Raw genomic sequence first — 27,631 nt, forward strand, 5'->3', positions numbered from 1 at the left:
GTATTAGAAAAAATACAAAATGCAAACACTGTTAACTATTATTGGAATTATTCAAAAAATTAAACAGAATGACTATTTAAATCGGATTGGATACATCATAAATAATGCATTAAATACTCTATCAAGAAATAACCACAAAACCAGGTTACTGAAGTAAGCAATGTAAAGAATCAAGGTGTAGCTAGAAAATCTGGTGGCGCTTTATCTTGAACTTGAAAATGTGCCCACTCTGTACTTCCAAGTTTCCAACTTGAGCCATGTAAAATGCCATTCCTCCATCCTTATTATTTCCCTGCCTATAAACCTTGGGTTTCACATAGGAGTTACCTGAGTCATAGCAACTGTTCACTTTCCTTCCAGAACCAAACCTGAGTCTTAAAGTTGGTAATAATATATATTGTGCTGTTCACTACAAATTTGAGAAAAGACGTGAAAAAATTAGGTGAACAGTTTGTGATAAGACTGTCACGAGTTCCTTTCCAAGGAAACCAATTGGTTAGGACTTAGTAACCTGTTTTAGAGATCTATAAGATACTATGTGATGGGATAAACTGAATATGAAAGAAGAAAAAAATTCAAACATCAGTGTGATTCTAGCAGTGTACAAGGGAGATGGAGGGAAGGTTATTCAAGCTATTGGTGTCAATATGATCTATTGTATTAAACTTAAATGTAACATTGAGAGGTGCTGTACCTCTGCAGCATAACTGTACTACTGAGTACCATAAAAACAAGTCATTATATGATGAAAAAACCCTTTCTTTTCCTTTAATTTAGATTTAGAGTCACAGTTATGAATGGTATCCATGCAGGTTAATCTCATTTTTTTAACATAAAGTGTGTAATAAAGCTGCTTCATTTTCTGGTACAATTCCCCACCTACAGGCAACGTAATACTTTATTCAAAAGTAGTCCTGCAGTCTTAGTCTCTCAGAGTGAGAAAGAACCAATATATTCACGGGGTAAATTAGGTAACTCTCTTCTGCTTACTGGGTTTATTGTTTCATTGAAGGACTAAATGCATTGTTACGATATTCTAAAGCTTTATTTAAAGCTGTCTTCCTCCATGATGCCTTTATGATACTTTCAAGATGTAGAAATGGGATGTAGTCATTGTGTATGCATTTTTTAAAACATCTTGTGCAGATGGACAGGTGAAACAAATGCAGTTTGACAGATGAAACATTTTAATAGGTATTAAATAGTATATGTATCTGAGAAATGCTGCTAAAACTTAGATTCCTGTCAGAATAACTCAAATGGTAGAAATTTAAGTCTCTGTGTTTCCCTACATGTGTGAGCTTGGAAAATTGTTCCTGTTTTTCCGCTTATCTGTATTACTTTCTTCCATAGGTAGATTTTAGACAGGAGTGTCCCACTGAAAGAAGCAGCCCTTGATTTGGCCATATATTTCAGTACTTTTGTTCTGCTTAAAGACTTGAAAAATATAAAATACTGTATTTTTCAAATGGCTGTACAACAAATATTTCGTTTCAGTTGGCACCCGTTCCTCTGTCATTCTGTGTTGCAGAGACATTGGAATCCCAGGTAGTGATAGGCACCATCCATTGAAATACATTGTGTTATGTTTTCTAAAGCACTTAAAGCAGTTTATTATATGCTATTGTCATATTTTCTTTGTCCATCTCTTTTTGTTGTTTGAAGTAGACTATTATCCTTTCAGTGATGCAAAAAATAAACGATGTGTTGTTCATGTGATAACCTTGACCCATATTTTAAATTTTTTTTTATTTTTTTCCATAGGTCCTCCCATGCCATCCTCCTCATCTAGTCCATCAGTTACTGAACATTTACACTCCCCTCCTCCATCACCCAATCTCCATGACAACCAGAGGTGGTTATTAAGTAATAATGCCAGCCAGCCAGTTCAGGACTCTGATACAGATGAGGACTATACTGCCAGCTCATATCTAGTACAGACCGGTACTGTTTCAGTGTCTGTCCCAGGTCATGGTAAGAAGAGGACACTTTGTCCATAGTTTGAATACCCTTTTATTTTCCATCCCTTTAAAACTGCCTTATAAAGATTAAAGATATCAAAATGACTTTGTATTTTAAATTTATTTTCCTTTAAATGTTGACCATGATGTTTATAGTTTATTGTAGGATAAGCAAGAGTAGAAAGTAACTTCTAGTATATAAAAGTTCATTTAAGTTTTTTTTTTTAAATGCAATACTTATATGAAGCAATAGCCATTAATGATTTATTACATAATGTAATCTGTAGCAAGTGACTAGCCTTTAGTTGTACTTTTTAAAGGGTAAACTGAAGTCGGTTAAACTGTAATGATGTTTAGCTTCAGAATAATGTAAAAGTTATCTTCTACTACCTCAAGTTCAGCAGGTTCCAGCTGTTCTTTTAGTTTCCCTGGGGCAGGAGAATGGGATTTATATGTTACTGGATAGGGCACTCTAGGTTGAAGAAGCAGATCTAGAAGAAGAGAGCTGTGTGGTGAAAGCAGGCAACGGTGGCTCCTGAGATGTATGTTTCCATGTTTCTCATCCTCCCAAACAGTATAAGTAATCAACAGGAGTGACCAATACTTGAAACACCAGTGCCCACTTATACATCATGCTGTAAGAAACCCCATTTTTACTTTTTTTTTTTAAACATAAAAAATAATAGCTACAGGGTTCCATTCTTGTTGTATGATTGAACAGCTTTTCTTGCAGTAGGCACACTTGAAGAATAATTGTTAATTCACAGCCCTTCCCCAGTAGATCAGCAAAGCTTGGAACAAGCCTCTTCATTTTCTAAGACCCATTTCCGTCTTTTGATTGTAAAGAACTCTCCTACAAATGAACCACTAGAGGGGGTTGGGAGAAGTATTTTCCTACAGATTGCTTATCAGTTGGTTGGACAGAGTTATTTTGCAGAACAAAAAGTCTTTGGGCTTCTTTTCCTAGCTTTGAGTGTAATTTCGGTGTTGTGTCTGAAGGGCCAACCCGCTAAGAGCACTTATGTACGTGAATTTGACAATTTTTTTTCCATGTTAGGGGCTTGGATTAATATCTTTAAAATTAGCAATGATAACTTTACTTTTGGATGTTCAAATTGCTCAATACTTAATCTGTGACGAACACCAAAAAAATGGTAGTACATTATCATATTCAGGGTATGTTATGAAGATGTCTCCTTTATGTCTAGGAATAAAGATCTGTGTAGAAAATGTATGCGTTATCAAAAGTTAGCCTGGTTTAGGTCAGTAAGTCAATACATTTAGATTACTGTATCCATCAGCCCTTCCTCTACAAATGAAAAACGTAAAAGCAAGAGAAAGCCACTAAAACTTTTGAATAGTTGGGATGAACTCCTTACACCACCTAGCCTTGTAGGAAGCTAATAAGTGTTCATCGTTCCTTTAGGTTTTAGCATTTTGCTGCTTCTGAAATTTTCAGCAGTTGCTTGCCAGGATGAGTTTGCCAACCTTTTTGAATGTTCCTTAACTCCTTTCACCCCAGATGAGCTGAAATAATTTCAGCTGGTCCCGTGGCAAGTCAAGTCTTGGCCTTTCAGCAGGACAAAATAAGGGCGGTTTTGATAACAAGCAGGACAGAAGTTAACACCATGGTGTATGTTGAGAGAGTTGTTCTTGGTAAGACTTTTGCTAAGCAGAAGGGAAACACAGCACACCCTGTAAGTCCGTGTTCATTTTCGCCTCCCCTCTCTCTTCTCACTACGCTCCCCTGTCTCCTCTATCTGCAAACATCTGTGATTCGCCCCTTCAGTGTATATGTGCAATAGAAGTGCTTGCAGTTTCTGCTTCCCACTGTCAAAGGATTAAATCAATGATACTTGTACACTCATAATCTAGTAGGGCTGGTGGTCATATAATACAACTAATGATCTTTCTCTCTCTCCACAAGATTAGACTTGTTTTTAGAAGTGCCTCAACTTGCGAACCACAGATATTAGTATCTGTGATATTCATAATTTAAGTGGGTTTTGTTTGCTTTTCTGCTGGACAAGAAGACCACCATAGGTGTGGTAGCAGGCTTCCGTCCCTGCAGTCCGCTGCAGGATCAGGGTTTGCATTGCTCGGAGAAAGGATGCTTTCATCCAGTACATATGCATATTGCTTAGAATTATCTACTTGACTTGTTTATGGTTGGTTTCTCAGATCTTATACTGTTGGCCTACTAATGGGGGAAAAAACATGTTCTTTGTAAAACAGGCAAGAGTGGAATTTACTAATTAAGCTAATAATTTCTAAGTTAGCTACAACTTTCTTCTCTTCAATGATTTGCATTGTTGTGTAGCCTTTTTACAGCCAACAATCCCAGGTTGGAAGGGACCTCAGGGATCATCTAGTCCAACCTTTCTAGGAAGAGCACAGTCTAGACAAGATGGCCCAGCACCCTGTCCAGCCAAACCTTAAAAGTGTCCAAGTGTACTAGTATGTGGTTCTCTCCAAATCTACCCTGGAAAGTAAATACCATTTAATCATGGCCTTTGGTACAGTCTTATTTGAGTATTGCATTTCCTTTAGCTAAAATGGTAAGTAATACACCTTGTGTAGCACTTCCACAGGAGGAAGGGTTTTTTTTACCAGTTGTCTTTTAATTCATCCAGATACAAAAAAGCTTTCCATGCTATGTAATGTTAATGGGTACAAAATAACTCCAGTGCCATTTTCTGGATGACTTTGATGTTTGTATTAGTAAGGGGTGGGGGAATCACTTTTGAAGCATTTAGCATAAAAAAGGTACTGACCAAAAATAATTATATTATTGAACTGTTTTCATTTATATTGACTTTATGTGAATAGCAATTTAAATTACCCTCTCTTCAGTCTATGCAAACATCCGTTTGTTTTCCTTTAGTCTGAGTTCATTTGATCAATGTAGTTTATTTGGTCAACTCCCTCAAAATTTAAAGGATCTGATCATGTGTTTAGATTTATATTAATCTAAGCCTTTGGGTTTGGTTACTTTGCTTTGTTGACCAATGGGAGTTAGCTTTCATTTGAGGAATTAGCTGAAAGAGAAATGAGAATTACTGAAGTCAATTATCAAATGCTGACCACACGAGAAGAAAAAGTCTTCATGGAGGTGTTGCTAGTAGCTTTAAAAATTCAGACCAAGTGAGGACTGTTGTGGACAGTTTGCTAGGAATAATTTCCTTTCTCTAAAAGCAGTGTGTTAATAGGTTGTAAAATTCAGGAGGAGATAAATTTTCAGACCATCAGTCGTAACGTGTTCCTTTACATAGTACCCCCAATTTATTCTGCTTCTTATTCCTCTTTTCCACGGTGCAGCTCAGTGTACTGACTCTGTTCCGGCAGTCAGCCTATCTGCTGATTTCAGAAAAATTTACTAGTGTTACTGTTTTTAGAAAGAAGACCAAACTGATTTATAAGGAACAGGGGTATCTGAATATGTCTGCAGGGAAGAGGAACAGTTGTTTAAACAAGAGGGAGAGTGCACCAGGAGCTGGGAGGAGAGGGTTCTTGAATATGGCTGAGGTGGAAAGGGTTTCTTTATGTAATTAAGCTCATCAAGATGTTTAAATACATGAATTTATTATTTATAAGCAGACTTTATCTTTTTCCACCAAAAATTATAGATTAGTCAGAATTTGGAAGGGAATTTATTGAAATTAGTAGTAGCTTATCTTTCAGCACAGACATGTATTATAATGAGTAATACAGAGCTCAATTCTTAGGTTAAGCACAGAATATGAAGAAAATATATAGTTAATTGTTAATGATTACTACTGACAATGGAGATGAAGAGTCTGAATTAGAAATTCAGATTTGAGGATTTTTACCCCCTAAACGGGAAACATTACGGCAGAACCATCAAATGCATAACAGAGAAAGATGTATTTCACAGCAGCATTTGTACACTGTTTTTGAACATTTAAGTTGTGCAAGGTTCTCGTGTTTCTTAATAACAGTTTATGATGATAGTTCATCTGATGGGAAGATCTGAAAAAAAAAAAATCAATATAATATAAAATGGTTTTTAGTTGTCCTCAATGAAGGATCTGCCAGGTGATGCACAATAAACAAGATTTTCTTCCAGCCACATGTGAGTTGCAGATTGATGGGCTTTTCAGTTCAAGAAGATGGCTAAGCTTTCCTGCAAAGAGAAAAAACTTTGGAAGTCCAGAGCACAACTCTGAATTTTAATCTGTGAAGGAGTAAAAATAATAAGGCTGGTTGAATGATAACAAACAACAATGCTTCATATTCAGAGGTTCATTGTAGGGCATCTCACACTACAGACACCAAATGTTCTGTGGCATAATTGTCTTATAAACATAATTTGAGGACTTCAGTTCATGATGACTTACTAGAATTTGATGGGAGAGGTTATACAGAAGTATCTATCATACGGAAATTATTAGTATTTTATCATACCACAGTGTCAAGAAGCCAAACACAGAACCTTCTGCTTTTGTACAAGCACCTGAGAGAATACAGGCCAAGTGCTCAAGAGTAGCAGCAGTAATGACCAGATGCCACACACATGCAAAGCATAGGTGTGAATTTTATTAGAGTTTTTTGTTAAAACTCAGGCTTTCCCTCCAACTATCATGTTTTATTCTGCCCACATATCTGAATTAATGTATAACCACCATAACTAAGCAGTCTGCCATTTCCTTTTCTCCCCATTTCTGCCTTTTCCTTCTCACCAGAAGCATGAAATTGAAGTGTGAATGGAAGTGTACATGGGGATTTGTGTTAAAAGTTAGTGGAAGAGGCAAGTGACTTTAAGGTATCTTTTCCTCCTTTGCAGCTCTTGCACTTGCTCCGGTGGGAGTAGGAGGTAGACAATGTGTTTTCCCCATTCATACCCCACTGGCTTGTGAAAAGGTTGGAAATACTCTGTGCATATTGAAAAGCCCCATGGCAAATTGTCAGCCCTAGCCAACATCTTGGAAGTACCCCATGTAACTTCCTGGCAGTCCTGCTGTAGTGCCTACAAAACATTTCCCAGCCCTTATTCCACCCCTGCTTCGCCATAGGTATTCCACAAGGGAAAATACATGTGCTGCTGAACGAGAACTTAGCAGCCAGGCTGTCATCTGCCATGTAGTCAACAGCCATTTAGTTGTGATTATTGGGGAACTAACGGAGGGGGAGAAAGGTGCTAGGGGAGAAGGAAATGCACACATGATGGTGTAAGATTGAATGCTTAAAAGCTGTTTGGGCCTTTTTGGTGAAGTGTAAATTTGCTTTTTTTTTCTCTCCATCATTCTGAGAACTGGCATCTATGTGAATTCCCTGGAAACTGGGTATCCACACGCCTTATTTTCATTGTCGTCTTACACATTATCTAACGAGATTTTTTTTATCTCTTATCTCATAATTCATGATAAATTCAGTTTGTCATTGTTTTATCAGTATATACAATTTGTCTTCAGGTCTGACAGTGGCCCTAAGATGTGTTGCTTGAAAAATGAATTCAGACCTGTTTGGTTTGAAATAGTCTGTAATAATAAATCAAGAATAATAGATCAAGCTAGGACAAGTTATGTTGAAGAACATCATAGGGATATGCTATAATCTTGGTTTTATTTAACATTGTCATTAGTTACATGGTTGAAGGAGTAAAAATGGCACTAATAAAATTTCTTAATGATACTAAATAGTGAGAGTTCTGAGTGCCAACTGGGGACAAAATGTTAATAGAAAAGAACAAGGAAAGATCATTAATTGTATGGCCAGAACCTGATAAAGTGAAATTAGAACTGAAAATGTAAGCTGGTGTGAGATGCAGAAGATTGAGGAAAAATCTGAGGAGAAACGGTGAGGGAGAATTTTATTCGGACATAAATGTGCAACATGGTCCAACTTACAAGTACAGTTTGAGCTGGGTATACAAATACATCAGCAAAGAGGGAATCACAGACATAGCATCAATGGAATATAAGTTTTTAATTTGGGCCTCTTGCTTTTCTAAGGTTCCTGTCAAGTTCCCTTATTACTTCTAGAATTACTACTATTTATTCTTCTGTCAGGTGTATTTGGATGAAAACAATTAGGAGGTTAGAGGTATTAATACATGAGAATAAACCTTTGACTCAGTACATAGCCTGAACACTAATTAAGTGCTGACAAAAGGAAACTAATAACCCAAGACGGAAGAGAGCATGTGGTATACCGTGTAGAGATACAACTAAAAGCAATAGGATGAAAATAAGGAAAGATTAGGCACATTTACTGCCAGTGTCTTCTGGGCATGTGCATACCCATGGAAATATTTTGTAAGCGAAAATGTTTGATACCCATACATTCAAAATGCCCATGATGCTGAATAGAGGTATTTGACAAGCTTTCTGTAAATACAGAGTAAGTTTGTGCTATAAAAATACATGCTGACTTTTTTCTGAGGCCAGAGACTTACATTTCAGCCACCGTGTAGCAGCGCTTGCAGGCTTTCTCGGTAGCTACAGAAGCACTTAATCTTTTACAGTCAAAAATCAGACAATACAGGAAGGCCAATATCCTTTAGGTACAGATCGACAAATTTATCTGTTCCATGTGCTTGGGGCAAATATAGTTCCTTTAGAAACTTAAAAATTGTCTCTTGAATGCTAGCCAATTTATTTTTGATCCCTTTTTGATATTTGATTTCAGTTTCATGAATCCATCTTTTTATCCTCTTTCTTCGGTTCTGAAGCCAAACTTCTGTCAACATTGTTCCCTTAATGTACAAAAATGTACATTTGTTAAGTTTAATTAAGCATTCAGTCTGTTTGCCAAGAGCAAATTACAGTTCCCCAATGTCACCCTCACCCCTCCAAAATCAAATTTTGCAAAGTGGTGGGCAATTAGTTCTCATATCTGATTGTTGTAAGTCATGTTTTTCACTTAAAGATTTTTGTAGTTTTCGATCTCTGTTACTTAATAGAAGAGCCAAGACCAATTATTTCTACTCAGATTGTGGCCTTTGTAGCCTTCAAAGAACAGTCTCCCCCACACCTCCTGTATCATTAGCAAAATATCTTTACAAAGATGATTTCGGCCTCTTCACAAATCAAAGGATTCAGAGTGACAAATTATCCGTCTTATACTCAACTGCATGCCAGATGGGACAACCTGCCAACTGTGTATCATACTGCGGATATGATCTGATGTAGAGACATTTCCTCCCCTCCTCCCTTCTCCATCAAAAATCATATTACAAAAAACATGCAAGTTAAGAAAAATCTGTGAAGATAAATTGATTCTGAAATACAGTGAAATATGAAAGCAAGATCTGGCTTTATCGAAGGAAGAAAGCTCCATCCAAATGTCAGATCACTTCAACTGAACAAACATGTACCTGGCAGTATGGATGAACATGAGAGTCAAAAATGCATCGCTTCCTTGCTTGCCAGTGCTTGCACACACATCGTTGCCTTTGACTAGCTTGATTACAGAACAGACATTCCTAATTGCAAGATAAGGAGCTCGAATTTAAATTCTGTTGCAGTTTGTTAACAGAAGATCCCTGAAGTCACGATAGGAATGAGGATGTACTGCTCTTGTGGGGAAAAGTAGGCTCTAACAAATTTATGGGAGAAGTTAATTTATAATACAGAAGGTAAAAGGAGAAGGAGGCAGTCACATAAAGAGTTTATTTTCATTATAAATTACACAGCTGAAGACTTTAGCCAGCTACTGCTTAGGCTCACTTCCAGAAATACAAATGGTGTGCAAACGCACGGCAAATAACTTGTGTGGGGTCAGGATCAGACACAAGTGTCTTACATCATCACATTAAACTCTGTTACTTATGATTTTTCATTATTTTATTTCAGGGAAAGGTCTAATATTTTTAACTCTGTACCGTAATACAAAAGCTTCTTTTAAAAAAGTTATTTAGGAATAGAGCACTGAAGATCTTGCATATGCTCCCTTTTGTTCGTTGCTCAGTGGCAGCAGCCTGTACTTACAGTTTTACAAGCCCTACTTATCAGCTCTAAGGCTCACCGAGCCTTGATAGCTTTGAGAACACAAAAGTTCTTCCAGAAACATAGAATGAGTTGAAGGTTGTGAGGTTTTGATAAAATCTTTATTTTTTTTTAATATTTCTTTTTTTTTTATCCTCTGGTTTCTTAGTCTTTAGGCTTTTCTCACTGGGGGTTGTTTTTCTAAAAAAAAGCCATGTTTTTTTCCCAGCTGTGAAAGCTTGGCCCATCATTTCATTTTTCATTTGTTTTAGCTGAATTAGCTATGTAGTCATGCTCATTGTAAGGAGCTGGTGCTTGGAGACCACCAAATGTCTACCAGCTTGGTACTAAATGTATAAATTTAATAAGGATAACATACACTGTCCTGTCCTATTGATTGTGGAAAAGTTTCTTCCTTCAGCTGGGACTGGGTCTTTAGTTACTGTTGAAGAAAAAAAGATGTGCAAATACATAAAATACCTAGTTTATTCCTTAGTTAGAATGCCGATGATTGCTAGGGCCTGATTCTGCACTTCTGAGAAAAGCCAGGTTGCTGTTGCATTAAGTGGAAGCTGCCAGTGGGAGGTTGATACAGGAGTTAAGTCATTGTAATGGAACTGCAAACACGCTTTATTCTATAATGTTGAAAAAGTCACTATAAAAAAAAAAAAGAGCCTTTGACAAAAATAACAAATCTAATTTGTGTCCTTGTTGGCTTTTGGCTTCCACTTCTGGCTAGCCGTAAGTTGGAAGATGATGTTTTAGTGCTTCAAACATGCAGCTCACTGGAAATAAACAGGACTCACGCAAATTCTGCTGGCAGATGCTTCTTGCAGTCTTCATAGGAAAAACACTGAGGATTTTGTGCTTGAGTCACTAAGCAAAAAAAATATAGATGTGCATTGGATGGTTGTGAAAGCAGAACTTATCTCAAAGTTGCTTTGAAAAGTAAAAGGCTAAACACTTGCCACCTTTAATTTCACATGCCTTATCTTTTCAAATATAAATTATTTTAAAAACTTAAGCACTACACTTAAAGTGTAATTTCTCTGCTCTTATACCTTATACACAAAAGGCTTCTCTATTTAGCATCTTTCTGTGTCTGGATGTAACATTGACATGAATTTCTTTTGTCACTAACCCATTAGGAGTACACAGGAGTAGTAACCCTACTTTTTAAGGACGCAGAGATCTGACTAGAAGGCACATCAGCCTTCCTCTCTCATTCAAGGCCAAGGATTGCTATTGTCAGATGCAGTGGGCATGAAAGCAGCAATTTTACAGCACAAAAACTCCAATAACATTTACTGCGGTTGGCTGAGATTGCAATGCACACAGGCACTGCTCAGTCTTGGTTGCTTAAGCACCAGCTTCCCTTGGCTTTTTGCCAGCCTGCATGCTCCAAAGAGACAAGTCCTTTAAGGGGAAAGAGTTTTCCTTGTAACTTGCTATGGGGTAAGCAGACCATTCAGGCATAGTTTATTGCATTACATACTTGACTATGCATACTGGAATGTAGCAAAGTAATTGGTAAAATTATTTTAATCGTTGGGTTTCATAGGTATGAGAGATGTTCTCTGGGCCAGGAGGAAAAAAAAATGTAAGGATGTTTGTCTGCTAAGTTACTGATCATCTATTACAAAGGACTAAAAATATTCTCTCCATGGGAATTCTGTATGTTTATACTAGTATCCCTGCCACAGTTACAGAAAACTGAATTAATTTGCCTCTTTATTGCTGTTCTTCTCTTGAAGATAAATCCCATAACAGTTAGCAGCAAGTTACAGTGTAAAAGAACAATTCTGTGTATGTAATGGGATACTTTGTTGTCAATAAAAAAAAATAACCTCAGTTTGGAAATACTGGAAGTGCAGGGTACTTCCAAGTTGAAAGGGAGTCAGTTACTGTAAATTCTGCCATCAGTCCCACTCAGCTTTGTGCTGATAAACACTTTGTTTTGCAGCAATCAGCAGTAAACTTATCCCATCATTGCCATAACCTGGAGACTCCACATGCAATATTCTTTTAAATATTATTTTATGTGCATTTCTTAAAGCTTTAATACTGCAGTACCTTTCAAACAACGTATAATGGAATTTATTTGTACAAAAACGTAAGTTATGATAGCTGAATATACAGAAGGCTGACTTGGCTATCACTGAGTACAAAATACTAGCTGCTGCTGTTTGTATCTTTTGCTTCATTCAGAAAGCTTCAAAGAAGGGAAAGGCTTTCCCTTGATTTTGTTGCTAGTAGTTGGTGTAAGGGGTTGATATGTTCTTTTCATTCTTAAATCCAAAGATCGCAAGGCTTTTTTGTCATATGTTCCCTTCTTTCTCCTCAGTGGTGGCCTGCAGTGTGTTCAGGAAGGGTTTAAAACGCTGTCTCTGGCATTTCTTAAGTCTCTGGGTTACTTTCTGGTAGCTTGTCCTCTGTTGAGCGGTGAAAAGGCAAGGATGGGGTGACCTTGCATCCTTCTCTCTGTGTACACCAGCATCGAAAATGATTCAAAAAGCAACTGAAGCACTTCTAATGAATTGCTCTTTTGATTCTTTGAATCTGCACAGCAACTCCATAAGGTTTTTACAGCTGGACTCTAGCTGTAATTGCTGCTGGGAGGAGATGCGCAACATGGGGTTTTGGAGCTAAGTACTTACATTGTTTTACTGGCCAAAAGTATGTAGCATAGTGGGAGAAACAGGCTTCATGAAATTCACACTTTTATATCTTCATGTTCTTCACCATTTCCGACATGCTGCTGATTTGCCAGCAGGCACTCTAGATGGGGGTGATAAAAATGGAAAAGCTGAAAGATGCAGTTTCTGAAAGCAGCGGTGTATTAATAAAGAAGTTGCTTGCGAACACATGATAAGTATCCAAAGATCTAGTTTTTTATTAATTAACTTAAAAGTAATTTTTACTAGTACTGAAAAATTAGAAAGAAGCACTTCGTCATTTGAATCTTCTTGACATCAGAATATAAAATAATGCTCAAATAAAAAGTATCCACTGACAGAAACAATAATTGGTCCCTTGTAAACTCAATTTCCAAGTCCTTTAGATCTTAGACATCTCCAGGTATGCATCTTTTTTGGCATATTTACCTGGCTAATTCAAAGATAATACTTCTTTCTTCAGACTTTATGATGTATTTTTCGAGAGATACAATATGAAGTTGTTACTTAGGCCCTGTAATGTATGGTTCTGAAAATTCACTGCAGTATTTTTCTTCAGATGCCCTTCCTGATCTGTTTCCTCAAGGCCTTTAATCAGTGGCTTGTAATATGGAATACTTTTCTGTTTGTTTACAGTTTTGTATGAATAACTCAAAATAATTGGCATCAGAATGCACCACAGCATCACGTATGGATCTCTTCCTCACTCAAATTGGATTATTTCTTATTTTAAACTAGTCTTCCATTTAAAAGTCTTTGTTGTCTCCCCTAATTGTAGTGAATTCTGGCTACTGCGTGCCTAAGCCAGTAAAGCCGAAGGCAGAGAGGGAGGATGGCTTAGATATTTTTGAAACTCCTTTCTAGCTTCCAAAAAGGCCTCTAGAATAAACTGCTTTGCAAGCCTTCTGGGACAGGAGCCCCTGAGGGACATTCCTGGGCAGGGCGGAGGAATCAGCCAGTGTACTTGCATTGTTTTGAGCCTAAAAGGGAGATTCTTCCCCCCCCCATTACAGTTATTTATACTGTTAGCTAGACATTAAAATGGTTAGTGTTGTAGAAAAAGACCAGCAGAATAATAGCCGAGTAAAACAGTACAGCCTGCTCAGGTTTATCCAGTTGCTTTATCATTAGTAATACTCAGATCAGAATTTCTGTTAAACAAATTTATCTGGAAGTTCTTTTGATTCAATCTTGACCTTTGGATGCAGCTTTGCGTCATTACTTTATAATAATTTTTTATGATCATGGCCACAACAGATCAGATCTTTTTCGCCTTTTTGTGTGTGGAAAAGTCCTTAAGAGAGTTAAAATTCAAGAGCTAGTAAAGAATAAAATGCTTAAGCTTAAGCAGTTTAACCACACATCTCTAGAAATACCCACCCTGTAGTATTAGTTCTGTGCTAGGGAAGTTGGGGAAGCTTCCATATCCTCCATGCATGCTTTAGAATGTTGATGTTCTTGTATAGTGTTCTGCCCCAGTTTTAATCTGTTCTGTGACACCTTAAAGGAGCAGACAGTGACTATGAATTTTGCACCTGGAATTTTCTACTAGAAGGTATCTATGTATATATTTTGGAGTGATGGGTAGGAAGCTGCTTGCACTGAAGGTTCAAGAAATTTAAAGGCAGAAAGAAAATCAAGAGAATGATTAGATGATGTTTAGCATTTTTGTGTATGGTTAGAAATATAGAATTTTTCTCTGACATTGATCCAGAAATAATAAAATGTGACTATTGGTCTATAATCAATGCACTAAACTTTCATCTTAGCGATGATGGTTAGGGACTCTTAATTTACACTAGTGCAAATAAAGGCTTAAATATTGGCAAAATTAAGTGGTAGTTACTGTATGCTTATGTTTCTGGTTCCAATTACTGTACTCCCATAATTACAACAGAACTTAAAATATGCTTAAAGAAATGTGAAAAGTATACTCCCGTGGTTACAAAGAGTTGAACAATTCAATGGCATCTGCAGAAGGCCTTTGGGAAAAACTCTTTAAGAGTTATGAAGTATGCGAACCTCAGGATTCTGTGCTCTCTCTGCCTCATCAGTGCTGCTCTAGTTCTGTTTGGTTCCTTGGGAGATGTTGAGTAGCAAGGGGAAAAAGTAGTTCCACGTCCAGTATTTCCACCACTCAAAAACATGCTCTGCTGACGTAAGTATCAGGCAGCTTCTTTGCTGTGATTTCTGCCTCCAAGAGCAAAGCTCTGCTGCTGCTTTGTAGCTTAATAATCCTAAAATGGTGTGGTGTTTCCACTACACTATCTGAACCTCTGGAGGGAAAGAAGTTGCCTCTTGCCATATCTGTCTGTTAATAGTGACTATGAGATATGAGCAAAGCCAAGTGATGATGCATGAAAGCCTCTAATTTTGAATACACAGAGGGCACTAGTAAATTAGATCCCTTTTTCTTGGTGTATTCATTGTTTACCATAGTATGAATGATGGTTTCCATTGCTACATTACTGCTGTAGAGTGTCAGCAGGCATCATAAGCGCAGTTCCCCTGTGCAGAAAAGTAAATGAATGAATAACGGAGACTGCTCATTCACCACCCCATTCAATTTCTAGTGTTGTCAAATGTTCAGATCTCTTACGGAGAGGCAGGCATGAATCCCCTGTTCCCTTAGGAGCATATGCAACTGATTAGGGGACAGTTTTTTTTTCTGATATCACCCCTCCTCATCCTGGAAAAATAGGCCTGGAGCTGTTCTTTCCAGGCTCTTTATGAGCTTTCTAACTGCTGGTAGTCACCTTGAGGCAAAGCAGGGAAGAGGTAAGAGTAGATGGGAAAGTAGAGATTGTCCTGGGCTCATCTGGCCTTACTTCCACCCCTGATGACTCATCTTTTTAATGCTCCTTAAACAGTCAGAACTGCTGAGGAATGCCATCTAGTCAAATGTATGATACAACAGATGCAAAGAGGCATGGGCCTTTTGCTCCCTGAAGTGATCTGTATGTATGTATGTGATTTTTTTTTTTTGTCTTTTCCTTCCCATTCTTTGGAGAGGTGGGGTTCCCCCCCCCCCCGTTGTTCCGTCTTAGTTTTAATCCTTCTCATCCTTTAAGTGCACTCTTTTAATTTCCTCCTTTCTGTCTTTTTGCCCTTTCTCCTTTGAAGCCTTCTTTTTCTTATTGATTAAGTCATTTAACCTTTATTAGACCATACCATGCCGCTCCATCCCACTTCCTACTTTCTCCTTTATCCTTTTATTTCCTTTCTAATGGACTCTTTTCATATCATTCTGTCCTTGTTCAGGCTTCCTACCTCCCCTTCCTCATTCCCTTTGTTGTTCTCTCCATGGGACAGGTATATCTCATGAAAAGGTGCTTTGTTCACAACGCATCTGCCTTGGGGCAGCTATTTAATGAAAAAATCAGCTTTCCATCCCATGCTGCTATCCCTCTGAAGCCCTGTGCAATAAATGCCAATTACAGTTTTACATAATTAAAATAACCATGTCATATTTCTTTTTTAATACTAGTGTCTTCACATTAAAGGAATAGAATGCTATGCTCTGTGTGTTTTTCAAAACAAAAAATAAGTATGTTTCTAATCCATATTACATCCTTATTATCCAGAATTTTCTTTAACCCTTCTTTTCTGTTCTGTTCTGAGAATATTCCAGCCATCTGTAGAAGGGTCAGAAAAAAACACAAACAAGAACACTTACAAGAAGTCTAGTTGCTTTATAATGGGGATGAAAATTAACATCCTGCCTGCTTCTGATCCCTCTTACACTCTTGTAGTAGTAAAGCTGTTAGAAGGGATGAAAATTGATCAAAAAACCCCAGCAGACTTTTCTCTTGATGGTGTAGTTATTGGGGGAATTTGCAGTAGCAGAGAGGACAGTGGGAGACAAAGATACAGAAAAGTATCAGTCTCAGTTGGTTTTAACAGTGCAGGATAATCTTAATCTTTTGGATTCTGGGCTGCTTGTCCTGCTCCAGGGAACTCTGATATTCCTGAATACCTTAATATCCATATAAGAGGATTAAAAGCAGAAATGAAGGAGATGTTGGTAGTGGTAGTGGTGCTAATTTCCAGAAATGTGACTACTTTTGCTATAGAAAGTAGCCGATTTCAGACTTCTCAGTGAGATGCTCCCACATAACCTGGAATGCCAGAGTCTTTAACATGTGAATTTGTTATCAAGTGGCTCTTTATGCTCACTGGGCAAAAGTTAACATCTGGATTTATGCTTTTCCCCACCCATTTTCTCCACCTCTTTCATTTCCACTTTATATTCTAAACTTTATACTATACCTTTTAGTTTTGTGTCGCTGCTCGTAATGCATAGTATTGTGCAAACAGCTAGATTTTAAGTGGCTGAAGCTAACAATTGGTATAGAAATCAATATTTATAAACAAGGATCTTACTTTTTTCCCCCCAGAATTTTGTTCATGTTATTAAATGACATTGTAAAAGTTAGATTTTTAACAGACAGAAGTCAGGTTTGGAATTGCAGATTTCTCTGAAGAGATTGATGACATAAAGGAATTATTGAAAGCTGTTTCAGGAACTGTGTTCTCTGTAGTGTTTCATGCTCAGGTAGTCCCATTAGATAAAGTATTCTTGTTCAAGAGGTGACAGGCAGTCAGCAAGTAGGACTTCAGCAGCATCGCTGTATATGAAAGACTGCTTTTTGCATAAGTGGAAGGATCATAACATTGGAGTGGCATCAGGATATGATTGCAATGGTGGTGACACGTTTGTGCCTAGACGTGAGATGAATGATTAATAGATGGACCGTGGATGAGAAGAGTGTAGATGTGCTGGGAAAAACAGTCAGCATTTACCTAGTGCATGGAAGCTTTTACAAAAAATTACCGCGTGTAGCTGCACACCGCTGCCATGGTGACTCCCACGTTGCATGCAAAATGACACCTGAGAGTCTTTGCGGAGTGAGAGAGCTATGTATCCCCTCACAGAAAGCTCAGCAGTTAATTTTGCGTAGCACCTTAACTCAACAGTTGTGCTCCCAGCACCCTGAGTAGTCATCCAGCAGCATTTGAGTGGGCCTGACGTGCCTTCCCATCTGCTCCAAGGCCCACAGTGCCCTTAGCCGCATACCCTCCAAGCAAGAGTATGGCAGCCCTGCAAAGCAGCGCTCTGGTTGCGCTGGTGGTTTCCAAAGGGCTTGAGCGGTCAGAGGGAATTAGCTGGCATTGTAACGCAGAACAGATGAATGTCTGTGGCGTACATAACTGAGCCCAGGATCTCTTCCAAAGCTCTAGTAGTGTGGTTGGGACCAGTCTACATTAAAGGACAGAAAATATGGGTAGTATAGTTCTGAGGCACCCTGGGACATGGTCAGAAAAAAAACCGGAATCGCTCTTTGAAGCAGATTGCAAAACCAGGCCAGGATAGCTGCAGCATTTATGTCCTAGGGCAGAAGTTCTTCTTGGGTGCCTTCATCCTTCCCTTGTCAGTCTTTATCTTTTTTTTTTTTTTTTTTTTTTAACATCCTTCACCATTCATTCTTCAATGTTTTTAATTCTATTGTATGGTAGTAGAAACATCTTTGACGTATCTGAGTGATTGTCTCTACACATTTGCCATTGTGCTTTGTATTTTCCTTTCCCAGATGTTTGCATTTTTGAAGGTTTTCATTGCCTAAAGCCGATTACTTCTCAATTTAAAAAAAAAGGGGGGAATATTTAAGTTGCTTTTCTTAAAGCACAACGAAAATAACTTGTAATTTTTTTTTCATCTCCTGTCATTTTAGAAACTCATGAGAATTTTGCAGTTTATCAGTCTAGGAATTTCTAAATCATTTCTCAACCATATGTTCTGTATGTCATTATTACACATATGGTGTGCAATAAGATACTGTGTAACAGAACAATGCGAATTACCGAAGGTATATCAAGATTTACAGTCAATGACATAAAGAAGTTTAAAAAAAATAAAAGTAAAAAAAGAGTGGGTTTCACGTTTAGTATTATAATCCCACAAATCTGTTTACCCCTTTTTTTTTTAATTACAGCTATTTTCTATTGTTGTTTTCTTACTCAGTACATAGAAAGGAGACACATTGACTATGTAGAAGGAACTGCCTTGTAAAAGAAACACCTTACAAGGAAGCAATTTCCATTCATTAATACAACACTCTGAACTGATTAATGAGACCAATATAATTTTGTATTTCAGAAGTAATAGCTTGAATTATTTTTTCCAAATTGTTCATATTTTATTGACTGTTTATTTTCTATTACATTACTTTTCAGATTTATGGAAAGTACTTGTAATTATCATATCCTTCATTTAATGCAATGAATATATTTTACTGGACAGCTTTATGCTTTCAGTGTTACATTTTCATTTTGCAGCTGAAGAACAATTTCCTAATTACATTTATACACATAGTCGGTTATTAAAGTTTTGGTCTTGTTCTTAGTGTTTTGAGGTCTTTTTCTAAGCTGCTGTGAATTTTGCAGTTACATGTTGGGCATGTGCAACGCAGAACTAAGTCTATGATTTTACAAGATGCAAGTCTGAAACAAGCTCTGTTAGCTACTCCTGTAGCTCTGAAGATTGCAACTTATCGTTGCACCTTATATCTGCAATTGAATTTTAAATAGTAACTTCTAGGTCAATACCCAGTAGTTGTTTTATAGAAGGAAAATGTTTGTGGAAACTTTTCCAAACTGTTGATTGAAAATTCTGTAGTGCCTCTGTCCTGCTAAAAGAAAGAGCAAGAATAGAATACTTTTCTGCCTGGGGCTTTTGTGCTTACATGCCATGGAGATAGGAGCTGTATACAAATTTAAGTTTGTCATTTATAGCCAGCGCTTTGATTTTTGTCTGAACCCAGTGATTTTAAAACATCATTGCAGGAGTCATTTTCCTATTGCAAGTAATAAACATGCCACATCCTTAAAAGACAAAGTGTGAGACATAGCTGTAATGGCTCAGTTTTGGTGCCAAGAACAAGTGGTTTGAAGAAAGCTTAGCACCCTTATCCCTAGGGAGATGTAAATTATTACAGGCAACTTCTCATTTGAGTTCTAGTAAACAGCAAGGACATGTCACAACTATAATAGATATTCATAAAGTAATATTAAAATATACTTCTGACACATACTTATATTTTTTTAACAGTAATTTTGTATGCATATGCACAAATACCTAGAGTATAGTGCAAAGTATTAATATTCGAAGAGCTGTAACAGTGCTGCAAATATCAAAGGCAACATGAACTACTCTTATTCTGTAAGAGTAGGTGCTTTTCCTAGAGCAACATGCTCCTCAGTGTGTTCCTATGTGAGGGCAAAAGAAATTGTGGGTCAAGAGGGACCTTCTTACCGTCACAGCAGTGAGACTGAACCTAGCAGCTTTCAGGAATATGCATTCTTGAGGTTTGCTTTTCACATAAGTTTTTGTTTGCTTGGTAATGATTTTTATGCGTGTGTGTTCCCCTGTTCCTGCCAAAAGAGATACAGTAGAAGAATGGTGGATGTGGTTAAGCTCAGTCCTTAATGAAATGGCCTTAAGCAACTAATTGATAGACACTGAGGATACTTTTTGTAAGTGGGAGAAACCCATCTGCATAGAAACTAGTCTGCCATTTGTTCTGTGTGCAGAAATCAAAAGAGGACTCAAAATTCATATCTCTGTTCAGTGAAAGTTGTTCCTGATCTAGAAGAGACCCATATCAACTGGGGTTGGCTTTTATGGCATGTACACCAGTAACCAGAATTCCTCTGGTTTTCTCATGAAGAGGAAGCTATTAAAAAGTTCATTGAGACTACTGGTATTAGTGAAAGACCTGGCCATTAAACACTTGAGCACTGACTCAAGGGGGGGAGTAAATCTATCATCTTTGCCTATGTTCAGCAAAGATCTGTACCAAGTACAATTGCAACTTGGAATATCTGGGGAGTTTATTACGTAGCAGGGGTTCATACATCCCATTGTACACAAACCTGATGAGTTGACCAGCTGGGACTACAAAAACCGACATGAGATTAGTTGTACACATAACAGAAAACCACACCGGCATGAGCAACAGCACACCAGTCATCAAATTTCTTTCTGGGAATTTGGTAGAGAAGAGCTACCATCATCTCTCCCTTCAGTATGAGTCGCATATTTTGATGGCCCAAGCAAACAGTTTTCATCTGTATTCTCACAACACGAGGAATATTCAGTAGTGTCCCTACAACCTACAATCAGGTGAGGATTGAATATAAACAGCCGTAAAGCAGGAATCATGCCTCTGGCAGATGTGATGTTTTTCAGCAACTTCATGTTTTGGAGACATGATCAACAACAATCAACCAACATTTACTTAAAGGAGCTACAAGGGTCCTACTGGAAAGAAACAATGAAGAAGAATGAAGCATGGAGCTCAGAAACATTGCAAGTGCCTGCCTTTTGTATACTTTCCTACCAGTCTGACTGATCCCCCTGGTTATTGTCAGAGCTAGTCAAAACCAGGACATGCTCCTCCATGTAGCTGACTGTTGGCCAAGGGTAGACCTTTTGCATGCCAGCAACCACAGCCAGCTGAGTTCCAGAAGAAGTGTATCCGTTGTCTTTCATGGGATGCGGGCTTAAGTTTCTTCTTCTTCCAGCATATTGAGGTCTGGCTGGTGCTGGGTAGGTATTTTGAAGACAAATTATTCCTTGCCTTTTCAAGAAGTCCTGTACAGTTGGAAAAGGTGCTGAATATAAATTGCTGAATGTGAAAATTTTTTAGATTTTCCAATTGTCTCTAAAGAAGAGCCTATAATACAAGTAACATGCCATGAAAAAGTCTGTACTTACCAAAATTCATTAGAAAGTCTTCACCCAAACTTTACTGTGATCTATAAAATATTTGGGAATCTAGGCTGGAAGTTTGTGCTGTTATGGAAGAATATTGCGATGCAAGCATCTTCTTTTGTAACTGTTGCAGCAAACTCTAAAACAGCTCTTAGTCTCTGTTAATTATCTCATTGGAATTTAGAAATTTGAAGTCTTTTTGAGGCTATCTACAAAGTCAGGTTTATACTTTTAAAGGTTCTAAAAAACTAAGAGAGCAATTTGATTAAATTATTATTAAATGGTAACAACTAAAAGAGGAAAACCTGGAACCAAAACATACCTATTTAAAGTAAGTATTGACACATGCAGGGCTTTACGCTGGTTTTAGTGCCACTTTAGGCTACGCAGTTAATCAGTGCTTCTGTTATCTTGATAATCTGTCCACTTGCTGTTGTAAATAACTTGCTGGTGGAGTTACTGACAGCTATTTGGACTTCAAGCTTTCAGAAATGCTACTAGGTGTCCATGTTTGCAGCTTCTAAAAACATTTGCTTCTGAAGTAATTTTTTCAGCTAATGTACCTCAAAGTCTTCACGTTTGTTTGTATTTGTTTTTCTTAGATGTGTATTTCCAAAGTGTGAATCTCTGTAATAGATTTAATTCACCTGAGACTATAAAGTGACCAAGTAGCTTTCGCTGAAAATGTTACCTTGTTTGTGACATTGGTTTTCCTTTGTGGAAGACAGAACAGTCTCCTGTAATGCCACACGTAACCTGTGAAACTTCGCACCTTGGGGAAGGGTGCACACGTGAGATTTTTGCACTTAGACCTGCACAGAGCCAGGGAAATTGGGCTGCTGGGAGTTCTGCAGGGAGCAGGTGGGATGGATTGCATGCACTTCCCCACCTACAGGCTCTCTCTGTGGAAAAGTGACGGAAACTTGACCCATATCAGAAAAAAATATATATTCTGAATATCCCCTCCCATTCCCCGCTTTGGCAGTGGTGTGGGGTCGCCCCTTGGCAGAAGGCAAAGCGTACCCTTCCTCCTCCTTTCGGCAAACACATTCATTGGTCGGTGTGCTTTTCATTGTGAATTCAGTCTGAGGGCAGAGGACCTTTACTCACCTCTGCCGTATCTGTTCAAGTTTCACCCATAGAACATCTTTCATTTCAAGAGCAGCACAGAGCTGTTGGGCACCTGATTGATTTCTGCAGCCTCCTGTGCCCTGGCAGATATCATTAACCACCTTCAGCGGTGAGGCTGTTGGATGTACAAATGTTCTTGCTTGCTTGTGATCATGCCATAAGCCACTGGCTGTGCCAGGAACAAAAAAAGAGATTTCCTGACTTAACTCGGCTGTGGCCTTACCACAAGGCAATTCTCCCTCCTGAAATGTTTGTTTTTAGCCCCCGGTAGTAGTTATAAAAGCCTGTTAAATATCAGACTTCTCAGCCTGAGACCATCTGTTTCCCTCGCAATCACATACCACCCACACACACGGGTTGCTTTACCAGCATTGGGGTTACAGCAGAAGATGAAAAGAAAGGCATTTTCCCATATGATAGTCTAACCAGAAGATGGAGCAGGAAAATGTGTTTGGGCGGAGGGGGCGTGATTATGCTAGAAATAAAGGGGTGTTTCCCCATGAGTAGAAGGCAGCAGGCTTCCAGGGACTGCAGTGATTCAGATCTCCTCTGGCTCTGTGTGTAAGATCTTGTTCCCCTTGACTGTGGCATAGCTTGCTTTATAAATCGGCAGCGTTATGTGGTGAGTAGGCTGTCTTTGTAAAGTGCTCTCCCAGCATACAAAGAAATTCTTTTGCCAAATTTGTTACTGGTGAAATGACAGCTGTTAGGTTTAAAGGGAGTTTACACACTTTCTGCACATTAAATCATTTGAAACTCAAATTCTGTTTATGTAGAAATTAGATTACTATTAGGAGGTTTCCAATGAATCCTTTTTTAAGAACTAAATAATAAGCAGAATTTGTAATTCTGCCAGAAGGGCATAGAATTGTAATGAATCGTTTTATTTAGCATTTGCTTACCCCAGAACAAGCAGCACCGTCTCTTGCTGCTGCAACGGCCTGGAAGGCAGAAGCATCATGGAATTCAACTTGCATTTCCTAACACTGTACGGGAGATTTCAACACTTTTCCCTGCACCGTGGTGGTGATTTACTTCTTGCTTATCTGTGTATTTTTGCCACTGTTTCAAAACCATGTATTTTTGCTCTGCTCTTTTGGGGTCGTTATATGTATACTATCTAGTTGGCTACTTAAATCAAAGGGAGTAGTTGTGAACTGTGATTTCTCTACCTTTTCTCTGTCCTGTCAGTGTCCGTCTTAGAACTACAGCAGTGTTATTAAAAGGAAGAGCTTACTAGGACATGAATCAGCCATGTTTTTTTAAGGAGCTTGGTTCAGGCAAGAAGCTGTAAAGTTTAGCTAGAAACTGATACAAAAGATCACTTGCTGGAAACAGCTTTGGAGGAGCAGCACAACTAGGACATAATGAAAATATGTATAGGAAAAGGCAAAGCCTACAGTCATTTATTAAAATATATATGGAATTTAAATGTAAGAAGGACTGATTTTTACAACTTGCTGTGTTTTATACATTTAAAATATTTCTGGAATTTCGCCCACAACTTTTTTTTGTTTATTATTGGACATAATTGTTTATTGTCGTTAATTGTAGTGCAGTCTAAGCTGCTCAGCATAATGCTGTCCTTTACAGCATTTGCAGAATAAAAAGTGAACACATACAAATGTGTAACTAAATCACTCTCTGTGTCCACTGTTACCTCTGAAATTATCATAGATTTACTTTAAAACTTGGTAAGTTACATGAGCTGAGAGAGTCAGACTGAAAGGTAGTTTTTGTTTCAATTCTTAGCAATTCAAAGTTTATGTTTGAAATGAGGGTTAATGACTCTGTCTTCTTTCCGAAAAGGGAAGCAGCTGTACTGGAAACCCAGAGCATCTTTTGACTGATACATAACTAGAATTGGTTGTCATTAGAATAGAATAATATCTTACTAACATCGAGGGAGTTTGGGGGGGTTTTTTGGTTGTTTGTTTGGGGTTTTTTTAACCATGAGGAAGAGCAAAATCCTAATTCACATGTAAGCCTAAAGAGCTTATTTAAGTCATTAGAGAACAATAGTTCCTCAGTTTGCTCTTGTGCAGGCCTCACTCTCTTAGGCGTTTCTCTTCCCTTGCACAGTTAGCAGAGAAAAGTATTTAAAAGCTATTTTGGAAGCTTGGTTCCCTATTCTTTTGCTGTCTTTCATGATCTGCATATTCCTTATACCTGATGACAGATAGATTAGTTAGTTGATCTGGAGACAAAAAGTCATCTGGTGACCTACTGCTTTATTTCTCTTTTGCTCTAAGGCCCAAGCCGCCATTTATAAGAATTTTCACCTTTAACTCTAGAGGCCAGGATTAAACTCTTTTTGTAAAATTCAAGGCTGTAGAGTAAGTTTCTCACTTCTGTGTTTTACATAAATGTTTGTTTATTATGATTTTCTAATAAAATTGTATATGCTTTCTCATTTTTCTTAAAGTTTTTCTCTTAGCTGTTCACTTTTGTGTCTCCTCCGTGTATTATTCATTCAACCTCTTTTCTGGGCAATTCTACCATTTTTTCCCCCATGGTTTTCTTTTCATCATACTGCCCCTGTTCCTTTTTCATTTCCTCCAAAGCAAAACATGAATCTCTCTTATCTGAGTTCTTTCAAATCTGATGAAACAAACTCACCTGTTTGTGCTTAGGAGTTTTATATTGTGTTTTCCCATTCCTAGCTTATCTTTCTCAGATTTTATTAGTGTGGCCTTGTGTTCCCAGACAAGGCTGAGCATGCAGAAATTGGTCAAGAATTTCATAGCTTATAATATACAAATTTGGGGGCCTTTCAAACTGCTTTTAGATCTACACATTTACAAAGTGTTCAAAAGGCACCATTAACCTTAAGTCCATGACAAAAATTCAGTTGACTTAATTAGTGAAGAATTTTCCCCCTGGCTCTTGGAACTGAGGAAATCTAGTAGTTTGCTCCCTTCATGAATGTCAGCCATATGTCAGTAAAAGTCAGGTTTAGTAAGTAGTAAAAGAGCCTTTAGATGCAATTTCTTTATGGGGAAGAAAGGCAGTTTTTTGCAGCACTGGTTGTGTCAGCTGTAAGCATTACATAATCGCAACTTGCGAGTGTATTTTTCAGGCTAAAGGTTTTGAAAGTTTGAAGTTTTTAACCTGTACAGTAGGAACTGTGCTTTTGAAGTAAATAGCTTTGGCAAATTGTTTTTCTTGGAAGTGTTAAGAAAAAAAACTCAGAAGACAAAGAAAAACATACAGTTGTAGCTCACTTTGGATTAATGATTTTGGATAGGAACCAAAATTATCTAACACTTGAAAATGCTGGGAAATCTATTAAGAAGTCGTACATCAAACTTCACAATGCATACCGCGCTCCAGTTAAACATGTGCTATGAAACGAGTACCTATATTAACACACTTGTCATTTTGCCTGAATCAGGATTATAGGACTTACTCAGCTTCCAGCTGAAGCATGGTTCTTTTTTTATATCATTTACTTATAAATCACAATTTTTGCAGTCAAGTTTAAGTGGTTGTCTGTATTTGCTATAAACATAAGGTGCCAGATGAGCAAAGCAGGAAATGGGATACTCCACATCATTTTACCTGTGTTTTACAGGCAGGTTTTGGCTACATTCGTAAAGATTTTTGAGATTCGTTCTAGTCCCCTGTAAGCATTTTGGAAAGCTGAATTTTTCCTCCCCCTACAAAGTCTTTCAGCCGGACTTCTCCATTGTTGTTTCATGTTTTGTTTTCTTCAGCTGAAAATCTGAATTCTCTGGTTAAAAAGCTAGCCTTCAATTTGTGAACTCAAAACTTACTTCTTCACTGATTTCCATGAGTTATCAGCAGAGAAGATTATCTGAAGCTAGCAATAATTGCATAACTTTCTCACTTCTGACTCTAAACAAGGAAGAAGGATAATCTAATTTGTGAAGATGCAGAAAAGTCTATTCTGAATAGAAACAAGTGCAACTTTAACTTAAAGCCTATGGGCTTGGTGGTCCCCAGCCCCAGGGAGTATTGCTCTGGGAGACTGCTGTCCCCTAGTGAAAAAAACCTGAGCCTACAGTCCTACAAAACATCTGAATCCCACTGCTGGGAAGCCAGGCCAGGAGCATACCAATAGGGTTGCATTCTTATATTTTGAATCTCTGCATAATGTAAGCTGAATGTCATTTTTGTGTCTCAACTGAGCAAGCTTTTGTAGTTTCTCACCATGTGATAGCATTTTTCCCCAATTTGATCTACAGGTAAATTGTTGAAAAGAAGTCAATGACATTTTACCATTGGAAGGTTCTGTTTGGTTTCATACACCTTAGGACCTAAAAGGAGAATAGATATAATGTCTGTTAGTATCCCTGCTAACTACTGTGTGGGTTAGCCTGGGGTGGAAGGAGATGGTGTTTGCATAATATGACAGCAGGATTGTAAGTACACTGTTGCTTCTAGTTCATTCTGTGTGCATAGTTGCCATCATGTGTTTTATGTAATCTTTTTTATTTCTTTCTTGTAAAGCAAGATCATAAGTATGTTACCTCAGCAGGTTAAATTTCAATTTACTTTAACAGTGTTTCTGTACTTTTTTCATCATTCTTCTTAAATCCCTCAGAGGAAGAAGAGGCCACTATTAGAAAGGTTGTTTGCTGAACTAGTTCTACTATAGCTTTTTCCACTGAAGCTGAAATATTTATCTCTATTTCAGCTTTTGTAAGATGATTAAGCCATACTCAACTCAGTCAAAAACCTGCAAAGTTTCAGTTTACTTTGTTACTTAAAATGTCTGCCTTGTGAATGACAGCATCATCATCATCGGTTTTCCTTGATCCAGGTGAATTTTTTCCCCCAGTCTGAGCTCTTTCACCCCATATGCTTTTGGAGCTACCTTCCATTAGCCAGTCTCTCATGTGGTACCATGGACAAGAAGGCATGTATCACTATGTGGCATTTAAATTAAACAGATTTTGCCTGCCGTAATATTGACCATGTGTTGCACATGTATTGAAGGGGTTAATGGAGCAGTTGCATGCTGGAGGTGTATATGTTGGAATGCCTTGAGAATCGATTCCAGCTAATGGAAAAAATGCTTTAAAAGTGAGCTGGTTCAGTTCCCACAGTGAACAACAGAGTGGAAACAACATTTAATAAACCTTTCAGAAGTAAATCCTCCGATTTTTCCTTTCACCACCA

General features: G+C 37.9%; 1 protein-coding gene across 13 annotated transcripts in view; it reads left to right on the plus strand.

The window, feature by feature from the left end:
* TENM3 (teneurin transmembrane protein 3) overlaps positions 1 to 27,631 on the plus strand; it is a 416,806-nt gene that overhangs the window by 242,447 nt on the left and 146,728 nt on the right. For all 13 annotated transcript variants that reach the window (XM_075091186.1, XM_075091189.1, XM_075091190.1 and 10 more), the window contains one exon: positions 1,765 to 1,974. In XM_075091186.1, the coding sequence (XP_074947287.1) occupies positions 1,765 to 1,974 (210 nt within the window). The remainder of the gene's footprint in view (positions 1 to 1,764; positions 1,975 to 27,631) is intronic.

The sequence above is a fragment of the Phalacrocorax aristotelis genome, chromosome 4, assembly GCF_949628215.1.
Source record: "Phalacrocorax aristotelis chromosome 4, bGulAri2.1, whole genome shotgun sequence".
In the NCBI taxonomy this organism is placed as follows: Eukaryota; Metazoa; Chordata; class Aves; order Suliformes; family Phalacrocoracidae; genus Phalacrocorax; species Phalacrocorax aristotelis.